The 12,352-nt window shown below is 52.6% G+C and overlaps 1 protein-coding gene across 2 annotated transcripts in view; it reads right to left on the bottom strand.

The window, feature by feature from the left end:
* The window catches only part of IGF2R (insulin like growth factor 2 receptor), a 102,402-nt gene that overhangs the window by 44,106 nt on the left and 45,944 nt on the right, over window positions 1–12,352 (bottom strand). For both annotated transcript variants that reach the window (XM_027551976.1, XM_027551977.1), the window contains 8 exons: window positions 9,208–9,372; window positions 6,423–6,563; window positions 4,698–4,841; window positions 3,475–3,612; window positions 2,516–2,660; window positions 1,871–2,048; window positions 1,069–1,184; window positions 468–636 (listed from right to left, as the gene is read on the bottom strand). In XM_027551976.1, the coding sequence (XP_027407777.1) occupies window positions 468–636; window positions 1,069–1,184; window positions 1,871–2,048; window positions 2,516–2,660; window positions 3,475–3,612; window positions 4,698–4,841; window positions 6,423–6,563; window positions 9,208–9,372 (1,196 nt within the window). The remainder of the gene's footprint in view (window positions 1–467; window positions 637–1,068; window positions 1,185–1,870; window positions 2,049–2,515; window positions 2,661–3,474; window positions 3,613–4,697; window positions 4,842–6,422; window positions 6,564–9,207; window positions 9,373–12,352) is intronic.

Below are 12,352 nucleotides of genomic sequence, written 5' to 3'. Positions count from 1 at the left end.
GATGCGCTGTGTACAACAAGGCACCCAGGGGAGTGTTACCAAGGTTCTGGCGGTGACTGCATTCCATCGAATGACAGAGTGCAGCCTGCACCCGGGCAAGAAGAACTGGCGCTTGGATCTGCCAAGCAGGCGTCCCCTCTAATCAGTCCAGAAGCAAGAGCTTTTGGAAGCTTAAACTCTCCTTGATAAATGTCTGCTGTTCAGAGTCACTTCGTCTGCTGAGAACCGTGAGCAGAGGCGGTTCCCCACACCCAGGGGTTTTGTTTTGTTTTTTCTTTTTTTTCATTTTAAATCTGAGCAACGACTCAAGTGTGATTGCATCTCTGGGAAGGTGGGGCAGGTGAGTTTGCAGCGAGACCCCCCTTATCTGTCTCAAGGGGCTTCTTGGCGCGAGCCAGACCCACTCAGACCCCTCCACCCTCTACTGCCAAGCCCTGGGCTCGGGAGGGCGGGGAGGGCCGCCTCACCTGCTCGCCCTGGTACTTCATCTGACAGGCGGACGCGTAGCGGTCACAGCCCGGCACCGGGTTCAGGGGACGACACACGTTGATGTAGTACTTCCGCCACGTGCTGCGCGCCCCGCCGTTGTCCAGAGAGTACCAGTTTCCCCCAGGACCGCCCTCGGATTTCGCTAGCCTGAAAGGTCAAGGGGGAAACGCACGCTTTTTCCAGCCGACAGCTTTCGGCCCGATGATTCATTTCTAAGTGGTTAGAGAAATAAGAAGGGAAGGTGCACTGCCTATCAAACGCCCCCAGAGGCTGGCCCACCGCGCCTCCTCTCTAGCCTTACAAGACACAGACCTCCCTGCATACTTGGGACTGCCCCCACACCTCTGCAGTGACAGGCATCACTCTGAAGGATGCAGCTGAAGACGGAGGTTTGTGCTGGGCAAACACTGGCTGATCCTGCGCAGGCTCCCAGATCATTAGAATTCATGCAGCTTGGAGCTCCCCACCCTGATCCTGCACGCTCTCTCACGGTCTCAGGGACATGTCCACCGGCAGGGCCTAAGTGACCTCGGCCCTAACTGGACGGGGCCAGGCCAAGGGCAGGCGGGCCTGCCTCACCTGGAGAGGTCGTACTGGTCCAGTGTGACGGGGTCAGTCACGATGCACTCCAGCGGCTCCTCCGGGCAGGCGTAACTGGTGTACCACCGGAAGTTGTATGTAGAGTTATCTTCCTCCTAATCTCGGGACACACACACACACACACACACACACACACACACACACACGGGAAGGACGGCAGAGAAGGGGACTCGTTACCCAAAGCCAGCATTTAGAAAGAGGTGGGACATTTTTTCCTCAGTAAGAATTGGAGGCAAGTTCATCTCCTTTGTCCATCCCCTCTCGTTCTATTAAAAGGAAGATTGCCCAGCAATGAGTTAAGATGGAACTCTAGCTTGTTATGTGGGAATAAGGCAGGGCTGTTGATGCTTTTGTGTGGTATCTACCCCAAACCAGCAGTGTCGAGGGCTGTGACTGAGGGTGGTACGGCCCACTGTTGGTCAGAAAATACACACTGCCCGTGTCCCCTGGCAAATCTAAAAGGATTAATTAAAATCAAAGGAGCTGAGGATGTGCCCAGGAAACCAGACTAATAACGGCTCTGCTTCTAAATAAAGGGCCCATGACAGGCTCCTGGATAAGTCCCGGAAGCCAGACAACGTGACAGCTTCTCCCCGGGGACCGCCCCAGTTCCTGTGTCACCTACAGCAGAACCTCCCTCGCTTTCCTCACTCCAGAAAGTCACGAGCCCTGCCTTCACCCGCTTTCTTCTCTTCCCCCGCCTTTACGAGGCTGACAACCTCTCTCTCCCTCCTTGGCCCCTGTCGCCACGCAGACGCACACGAGCACCCGTGACTCCCACCTGATATTCGGGGAAACCCACTCCGGCGTCTCGGTCACAGAGGAAGGTGATGAGCGTGGCTCTCGGCGTGCGCTTCTCGTTATTGTAGGGTGTGCCGTCCCTGTAGGTCAGCTGGATCATCCCGTCGTAATACGAAAGCTTAGCATTGCTGCGTCCCAAGTTCCAAGACTTCCTATCACTAAAACAAGCCAAGTGTTTCTCAGAAAAGATAGCGGGACCAGCGCTGGGCAACACTAGGAGCATGGGGGTTGCCAGGACCTGGGCAGGAGGATCTCCACACAGTGGGCGCGGGAGGGCGACCCCACCCCCACGCCAGACCCGGATCCACCGTCAGCGCCGCGGCTTCAAGGCCCAGCTCCCTTCATCTAGCTAACGCTGCACTGAACTTGGAGAAGCGTGGGCACAGATCCCCCCAGGCAGCCGAGAAGTGCTGACTGCACAGAAGTGAGGGTCCCTCCCAACCCCAAGCACCCACTTCCTGTCCTGCCCCTCCTCTGGAAACCAAATGCCCTTAGTCCAGGCCCTCCCGGGGTTTAAAGGCTCGTCGGGGAAGGACGTCGGCAGGCAGCAGACCTGTCCTGGAGGAGGACATCCGCGCGCACGGGACACCCGAGGGAACGCCCGAATCGCAGAGTGGTCACTTGCCTCCTGGACACCTGACAGGCCCCCGAGTCCGGCGGGCAGGCGCCCACGGACACCGGGCCGCACACGTTGATGTGGAACTCGTACTTGTCCGTCTCGACCTTGTAGGCGTCCTTCTTCGTGAGAGGCGTCAAGTCGAAAGAAAACCCTGAGGAAGAGCCGAAAGCACCTCAGGCGGGTCGGACCGTGGGGTGCAGGAGAGGCTGGGCTGGCCCGACGGCATGGAGATGCCACCGACCTTGCCCTGGGGACGGGCCTTCTCCACCACCACCTCACTCACCCCTTCCTGCCGTGTTCACCCAACGCCCGAGTCAGAGCCCACAATTCCTGGCCGAATGAACCACCAGTGTGTGGGAAGCGGGACCACAACCACAATACAATGACCTTGAAAAGGCTACGGTGGGTTTCACGGCCAGAAAGGCACTCGGAACGTCTTTCCAGACATGATCTATTTCCCGTGTTCCTTGGGTTTCATGATTAGCAAACCCACTTCAACTATGACTACCCAGAGAGGTTTTTTCATTATCTCAAGTAAGCCTCAAACACCAGATTTTCAGAGTTCTGGTTAAACAGTTTTACTATAAATTCTGAAGCAGGTTATCAACGCTGAAACACTCAAAGAGAAAATGTTAGAAGACAAACAGGCTTTCTCTGGTGGCTCAGTGGTTAGGATCTGCCTGCTAACACAGGAGACATGGGTTTGATCCCTGATCTGGGAGGATCCCAGGTGCTGCACAACAGCTAAGCCCATGCTCCACAACTACTGAAGCCCACGCTCCACAACGAGAAGCCAAGAAGCCACTGCACTGAGAAGCCCCCACACCACAATTCGAGAGTAGCCCCCCGGTGCCCGAAACCAGAGAAAAGCCTAAGTAGCGATGAAGATCCAGCGCAGCCAAAAAGCAAAAGCCAGCTGAAGCGGCTGCAGGAGAGGCTGCCCCACAGGGCGCTCGGACACGCACCTGCCTGGGAGTCAAAGACCGTGCAGTTGTTCCCCTCGGTCCTGGAGAGCACGCAGGCTGCAGCCGTGCGCCACTCAAACTCGTAGAAGCAGCCGTCAGCCCTGGAGGTTGTCAGCACCGGGGCACTTTCTAAATCACCTGTTGATGGGTACACACAGACTGGTCACTGATCCAGTCTCGAGAAGCTTCCATGGTTCCCAAACCAGCTCTGTAAATACTGATCTTAGATCACTAGAGTGGTCACGCCGACAGGGTCAGGACAAGGGTGCGGGTGGACCAGTGTTTAATGGGGACACAGCTTCAGCCTGGGAGAACGAGACGGTTTTGCAGACGGACGGTGGTGTAAGCATACCTAACGTACAATGTGAACGGAAAGTGCTTTAACGCCACTGAACTGCGGTTAAAGGGGCGAATTTCAGATTACGTGTATTTCACAACTCCTTTATAATGGTAAACTTCATGTTATGTATATTTTACAATCTTAAAAAAAAAAACAAAATTAAAAAAAAAAAAAAAAAAATACTGTCCTGGTCCTTGAACTTAACTCACAGCCGGGAATTTATCCAACGGAAATCTTCCAACAGGAGGCAGCGGGGACATGTCACAGCACAATTAATGCTGGAAACATGTTATTAATCCAACAATAGAGAAAAATGAGTAAAAATAGTAAAACCAAGCCAGCAGCAACAAGGAAGTCCCGACAGATGATAAATAATGACTGTGAGACACAGAAGAGCATTCACAGAATGCCATGTTTTGAGAAACATAAAAAATGTGCAGATATATATATAGATCCTGACCCCTGGAAAACAATGTGAACCTATAAATAAAGGCACATCAAGAGGAGTATTTATTGTGTGCCCGCTAAGGTCACGGACGATGTTTTGAGCCGCTCGCGATGTTCCCCCTCTGGAGGAAGTCAGGGGGCCCCACGATCGGCCGGCACCAGGCCTAAGGAAGAGGAAGCCGTGCCGAGAGCATAACTCATCTGGAAAATTGCAACATGACCCCCTCGGACACCATATGGTTTCTCCATCTCTGGGCCGGTTTGGGGCGGGGGCGACAGAATCCAGCGGGGCCACCGCGACGCTCCTGGGCCTCAGTGCTCTACCGCGCTGTCCCAGCGGTGGCCGGGGAAAAACGCAGCAAACAGAGAATGCACGGGTGCCCCTGGCAGGAGCCCGGGAGACCCCGCGCTTTCTGATTTTGTGTTTCATTTGTACCTGGTTTGCACATGAGTGTTATATTTGTTATTATCTTCTGGCCACCACCGCACTCATCACCATCTGAGTAAGAGAGCTGAATATTTCCTTTCTCTCTGGTGGGAGAAGAAATAAATCTGCCCAGATTTTTACTTCCATTCTTATCTAGAAAAGAGAAAGCAAAGGGGGAACCAAACATAAGACATGATCAAAAGGGGTTAACAATGCAGACGAAGAGGTACCAAGAGGGAGCCGAGGCCCACAGGTGTGCGTTGGCCCCTTTCCCAGCCCGCCAAGCCTGCTCAGGACGGTCAGCGGGTCTCTAGACGCGAGTGACGCATCTGACCGAGCAGGGGCGGCCCCGCTGAGGACCCTGCGGGCACCTTCAGGCAGAGGACGAGGAAAATGCAAGAGTGACTCACAGCATCCTTCAAGGGCAGGGGAGGCAGACAGAGGCAGAAATGCCTGTCACGAGATCCCAGAAAATAACAACGTTCCCCCATTTAGGGGGGCCTCAGCTGCCCTGAGGCACAAGGTCATTTGAAACCGAGGGGGTAGCATTTGTCCCGTGACCAAAGTAGAAACTAAATCTGTTCAGGGGGCCAAGCAGGTGACCACTCAATTCTCGGTTCAGTGACTTTTACGATAAAGCAATGAAACTCTGTCTCAAGTCCTTAAATAAAGGCAGGGACACGCCTGCTTAAAAAGACACACCACCAATTCTGAAGCCTGGGATAATTCCTAAAATCCAACCTGGATTTTAAATTTAAATTCACAATCCCTTATAACTCTACTCGCTGCTCTGTGGTGACCTAAATGGGAAGGAAATCCAAAAAAGAGGGGATACGTGTATACGTATAGCTGATTGCCTTTGCTGTTCAGCAAACTAACAACACTGTAAAGCAACTGTGTGTGTGAGTCGTTCAGTCGTGTCTGCCTCTCTGTGACCCCGTGAACTGTAGCCCACCAGGTTCCTCTGTCCATGGGATTCTCCAGGCCAGAATACTAGAGTGGGTAGCCTTTCCCTTCTCCAGGGGATCTTCCCAACCCAGAGATTGAACCCGCGTCTCCTGCACTGCAGGCAGATTCTTTACCACCTAAGCTACCAAGGAACTAAAAAGCATCTGTACTCCAATAAAAATTAATTAAAAAGTTAACAATTCACAATCGCTTATCTAATGCTTGCAAAACAGATTCCAATTATCCTGCCTGTCGCTTTCCAGGTGACACTTAAGTAACATGTTTAAACACTTAATATCCAATTGAGAAGTTGAGGCAAACACAGTTAAAAGCCAAAGGAACTCAAAGGGTCTGTCCACTTCTCTCATACAAGATTCTGAGAGTCCCCTTCTCCGGAAGCCATAATTCTTGAACAATTCCAGGCAGTACGGTCGTTAACAAATCAAAATCAGTTTTTTTATACAAGCACTGGCAGTTCTCTTCCTCGGGTTACAAGGTGAAAAGATAACCAAGGATTTTCCCACATGCTTCTTCCTGTCTCTAGGGAGCCCACATCAGAAGGCTTCCGTCTGCTTCAAGACGCCCGAGTGCCCCAGTTCCCTACATCTGAGTCATTAAACTCTCCTTTCCCGCCCATCCTTTGTGCGCTGAACCCAGAGAGAGGAGGCTGTGATGAACCACAGGAAGCTCATCTTCATTCCCTGCAGCCTGGATGCAGCCCAGCTCCGCCTGCACGCACGGGTATGGCTCACCGCAGGGCACGGCTCACCGCAGGGCACCACTCACCCACGGCACACACGGCCGCGTCTTCGGGGCAGCCCCGTGCCTGGCCCGTCTGCAGGACCCTGTGGCAGATGTTAATGAAGAAATGCTTCTTTTCTGCTTCCCTCTGACTGCCATCCACAGCTTCCCAATTTTGTTCCAGTTCTGTAACAGGAAAAAAAAAAAAAAGCTTTTTCTAGCCCTAGGCAGTGATTGCTTTTCTGTGTGAGTCACACCATAGACTGTGATGAAGCGGAAGGTAAAGGCCTGTGGTCACTAAACAACAGGCTCTCACATCTCTGGACCTGAGTCGGCTGAAGGCACAGACACGCGGCGGGAATCTCAGGCTTGTTTTGAACATGACAGTAATAAACCAGCCCCAAAGAGCTCCTCAGAAGAGGCGGCTCACCGGGGCGGCCTGAGGGTTAAACAGCAAAAGTTCTCCCAAGCCTCCGAGTTTGAAATCAAAAAACTGAAAAGCAGAGCCAGGCGCCAGCCCTGGGACCTGGCAGGCGCAGGCCACGGGTGACGCGTCTGCCTCCAGACCACAGATAAGGCAGACCCGGCCCGGGGCTTAGCACTCGGGGCCCCCAGAAGATAAACAAGACACGGGTGGTCCCTGAACTCAAAACCGTTCACGACCCAGTCGTGTTTGAACAGAAAACATCCACAGAGGTAGAAGCAGCAGGGGCTGAGAGCAGAGGGCAAGTCAAAGGCAGACCATCCCCAAACGGCCCCCGCGGACGTCACTGAGGACCGGGAGGGAAGGCGGATGTACACACGGAGAGGATGCTCCTGCACAGACTGGAGTCCGGGGTTTACAGCGAAAACCCCTCATCAGCGGGAGCACAACCCACTCACTACCCAGGGCTGTCAGCGACCTGGAAGGACCACTTGCTAATCAAGGACAATCATTCTGAACGCTGCGGTGGGAGCGCTGAGGGGCCTTCATGCAGAAGGATGTCTGACTATCAGGGAAGGATTGTAGCTCTCACTTCACAGCATCTTAATTACCTGGGTGCAAACGCTACACAAAAAAACCCTGCTCCCACAGAACCAGTTCAGTTCAGTCGCTCAGTCGTGTCCGACTCTGCGATCCCATGGACTGCAGCACGCCAGGCCTCCCTGTCCATCACCAACTCCCAGAGCCTATTCACACTCATGTCCATCGAGTCGGTGATGCCATCCAACCATCTCATCCTCTGTCGTCTCCTTCCCCTCCCGCTGTCTATCTTTCCCAGCATCAGGGTCTTTTCCAATGAGTCAGTTCTTTGCATCAGGTGGCCAAAGGATTGGAGTTTCAGTTTCAACGTCAGTCCTTCCAAAGAATATTCAGGACTGATTATTCATGGAACCAGAGAGGGGGGCCAAAGTCAGCTGATCTTGAACGCATCTCTGCATCCTTCACAGACCTTAGGCTGGGCCTTGGACAGAGAGATCGTTACAAAGAAAAAAAGGAAAGTGAAGAGAGGGATTGGAAAGGAGCACTCAGTTTACAGCAAGGAATAACCGGGGGAGGAGGAGGAGGGCAAGCTGCTCGAGTCAACACAGCTGGACGTGGCAGCAGAGGCCTCGCACCCCGGTCTGAGCAGAGTAGAGAGTCCTACCCGCTCAGCAGACAGAAGGCCAGCCTCTCCACCAGCCCACAGAAGGGAACCAGGGCCCCAGGCCCACGGCTCAGAGGTGCCAAACCACAAGAGCACTGGGATGTTAACTCCCCGGGCAATCCACTACCTGAGGGCATCTGCGATGGGGCTCATGTTCCCAGACTGGCACCCACAACAAAGGGATCCTCCTTTCAACGTGAAGCGGCCCTCAGCAGCGGGGGCTCAGAAACATGAGTCATCGTTCCCATAGCAGCGGGTGATTATGCGACTTCAGGCCCCTCTGGCTGTCCTGTGTTCTATTCCACGTGACAGAGGCAGCTCGTCGGCCCTGTGCTGTGCTGTGCTCAGTCTCTCAGTCGTGTCTGACTCTTTGCCACCCCCACGGACTGCAGCCCGCCAGGCTCCTCTGTGCACGGGGATTCTCCAGGCAAGAATACTGGGATGGGTTGTCATGCCCTTCTCCAGGGGGACCTTCCCAACCCAGGGACCGAACCCACGTCTCTTAGGTCTCCTGTACGGGCAGGTGGACTCCTTACCACTAGCACCGCCTGGGAAGCCACACGCTGGCTACAGGTACACAACACAACTCGATGTATATACACACAACTCGACGTATATACACACAACTCGACGTATATACACACAGCTTGACATATATACAACACAGCTCGACGTATATACAACACAGCTCGACATATACACACACAGCTCGACGTATACACACACAGCTCAATGTATATACACACAGCTCGATGTATATACACACAACTCGACGTATATACACACACTGTGAGATGAACACCTCAGTAGTGCAGATGAACATTCATCACAAGAAACTAGAAATTTCTATGTGTGTGGTGAGAATTTCTAAGATCTACCTTCTCAGCAACAACGGTTAAAAAAAAAAAGTTTCTAATCACAAAATACAGGGCCTGGCACACGGAAGGCACTTGGTCATTTTTTCACTGAACTATGATAAGAGGAGCCCAAGGCACTCCAACTGGGAACGGTAACACTGACCTCAAATTCAGATATCTCACCTCCTGAGTCAGTGTCATCTCTGATAATTCATGTTGCTCCCTGAGAAGGGAGGAAGGGCTGGGATACGATCAGTTGACAAAGAGAACGGTAACAGCATTTCCAACCATGCTGGTGGGGAAGGAGGCGAGAGGGAAGGTTCTCGTGCACTTCTGGCCGCCTACCTGAGTGCCGGGCCAGCGCCGACAGGTCGAAGCGCTGTTTCCCGTCGGAGACGCCGCACAGCAGGGCCTCCTTCTCGTGGACGCAGGCGTACTTCGTATCCCACGTGAAGAAGTAGGTGCAGTCCACCTCCCCGGTGAACACAGGAGCCCCTCTGCCATTGTTACCTGCGTCAGGTAGAAAGGGAGAGAGTGCCCATGACGTGAGAGACGCCAGGACCGCCAGTCGGCACACAGGACGGGACCCCTGGGGCAGCCGTGCAGGCCAACAAGCTCAGGGCTCCAGCCCCAGAGATCAGAGGGCCCCCAGGCCAGAGCACCTCAGGCAGAACCCCTGCGGTCAGCCCTGTGCCCCTTTCATCTCGGGAGGATGGCCTCAACAGGACAGCAGGGTGTTTTCAATGGGTGTGAGCCCCTGGGCAGTGCTAGGCAGCTCATGGCCTGTGGTCAGCTTCCCAGAGGCTCATAAACACCCTTTTAAGTCAGACCAGGGAGTAACTCCGGTTCCAGGACCATCACAGTCTTAACGATGTGCTTGTGAGCAGGACAAGTCCCCAGGGACTCGTCCCTGAAATGAGCAAAGAAGAGAGATAAGGTCTGATGAGGTCTGGGCCTCCCCCCACCCACAGTTGAAGGGCGCTCAGGTCTAGTAACCTCACTCCCAGAGGGGCCAGCATCCCAGATCCTGGCGACTCGGGCACACGCGGGCCTCTAACATTGCCCTCCAATCCATCAGCCCTCCCTGCAAGCCAGTTTCCCTGGTCCACGTAGCCTGGGATTCTGCAAAGTCTGTTGACTTTTCCCCAACAAGAAATTCTATCCCCTTGCCTTTCCAAGCTAGTGCGCCACTGGCACAGCAGCCGGTTTTCCACCCTTGATGGTTTAATAATCCTCCTCTGGACCTCCTGCACGACTTGCCTTTCTTAAGGTTCAGTGCCCTGAAGAGAACAATGTTCTAACGAAAAGCAAGATAATTGCACCAAGGGTGAAAGCTGCTTCAATTGCAACTTCTATTAAATCTTTAATAACATAAACGTCGCAGTTGTAACACCAGCAACAGCGGCTCGTTGTACACGGACCTCAAGCCAAGGTGGGCAGGGCGCTAAGCCCAGCATTCTCCACGGGGCTGGATGGCAAACAACGTGCTCTGCGTTAAGGGCTTCGCATCCGTTCGAGGATTTCATCCTTTCACCCTTCACACCCTGTGGCATGGGGACAGTTTTAGCCCCGTTCTGGAGATTTAGGAGGGCTGAGTAGTCTGCCTATGGCTCCAGAGCTAGAAAGCCAGAAATCAAACCCAGACGGTCTGGCCCCAGAGCCAGACTCAGAGCCACAAAGCGGTAGTACTTCCCTGCACTACTGTGGGTTTTTTCTTTCTTCTGTTTTTCAGATTTTTTTTTAGTACCCTAAGCTGTTCTCCCTAAGAACTGGTGTTCCCAACCTCCTTACCAACAACACAGAGTCCACCCTCTCCAGCTGGGACAACGGTGCCCCCCATGCTGGAGCAGTGAAGCTCCTCCAGCTCCCTTCAACACCCCCGACCCCCAATCCACCCACAAGGTTTGCACTACTCCCCGCTGGATCAGTATTTCATGAATCCGAAAAGATTTGTGTTTCCTGAAAACCTGAGGCATCCGGAGTGTTTTTCTTTCCCCAGGTAACTTCACAAACGATTAAATACCAATAGTACAGTGAATGCTTCTAGGGTCATCCTCCCTTAGGAGCTAGGTTTGCATCTGAAACGCCCTAATGATCCACAGGGAGAGTCCATTGTAAGTAAAATTTAAATAACCACTGGCCTGCCTGCCCCTGACCTGCATTCTTATTTAACTCCTCGGAGAACTTTTGGAGAATAGAAAACTAAGACTCCTCACGACCAAGCCACGTTGCCTTTATTTTGTTTGGTTGGTTTTAGATTCAAACACATAAAACTAGGTTCATCCTTATAATCCTTATACAGCTATTACAAACAAGTCGGATAATTTAAAAAATTAAAATAAATGACTCGTTCATTCAGACCAGGTGGCTTTTTAAATACACAATGGCCTTGCCTCCAGGACCGCTATTTTCCTATGGGTTTCCACCCACCAGCGGGATCACCGGTGACTTTCTGTAATCTCTCCATCATTGCTCTCCATGCAATTCCGAAAGCTTCCCGGGTGTCCCACCTGCACGGGCTCATTCCCAGCACACCCTTTACGTGGCCTCAGGGAATGTGGCCTCCACAACCAGCGGGAGGCGAAGCGGACTCTTCCCACCGTAGGGGGCGGGGCGGTGGGGAGCGCTGCCCCATCCCCACCCCCACCCTCCCCCCACCGCCCCCCGCCCCATCCCACTCGCCAGACCGGTTCAACCTTCCCTCAGGGCACACAGCTCAACAACATTTCCTGTCTCCCTGCCTTTGAAGTTGGATCCTGTCTCTTAGTTCTGGCCCATTAAATTAAAAAAAAAAACAAAAAACTGCAGTTCCCAAACTACGTGGAGTCCTGAGGCCACGTCCACAGACAGCAGCAGCAACACAAGGTGGGAAATGTACTGTCTCCAAGCGACCGCACAGGGCGGAGGCCCCCCAAGACCGGCACGGAGACCAGAGAAATGAAGTCTTGGATGTGATGACCTGTCACTTGGATTTGTCGATGGTGTTTTACTAGCGCAGGCTAACGTAATTCCTCCCCGCAAAATAGTCTAATGTCCTTATTTGACAGGATCACCAATAATAAGATCTATTCCATCAAACGACATGTTAAGTTACTGAAACAAATGGGAAAGAAAATACATCGTGGATGAAAGAAAGAAACTTCTGCACCTCTGTGTCTTGAAAAGCAGGAAACCCTAAACTCATAAGCCTAAATAATTCCTGGAAATCCAAGTTGAACTATAAACCACCCTTCACAAGACTCTGTGGCCAATTAACACCCATTCAAACATGCAAAAAATACATTATTACGTTTATCCAATAAACACAGACTCCACTAAAGGCTTCTCTTCTCTAAGTTCTCTAAACTTAAACTCAAATAAAGCAACAATGAAATAATTTTAGACTACACACAGTTTCATGCATTGGAGAAGGAAATGGCAACCCACTCCAGTGTTCTTGCCTGGAGAATCCCAGGGACGGAGGAGCCTGGTGGGCTGCCGTCTATGGGGT

Source organism: Bos indicus x Bos taurus, chromosome 9, assembly GCF_003369695.1.
Source record: "Bos indicus x Bos taurus breed Angus x Brahman F1 hybrid chromosome 9, Bos_hybrid_MaternalHap_v2.0, whole genome shotgun sequence".
Lineage (NCBI taxonomy): Eukaryota > Metazoa > Chordata > Mammalia > Artiodactyla > Bovidae > Bos > Bos indicus x Bos taurus.
Note: the sequence above shows the minus strand (reverse complement) of the source record. Positions and strands in the feature narration are given on the sequence as shown.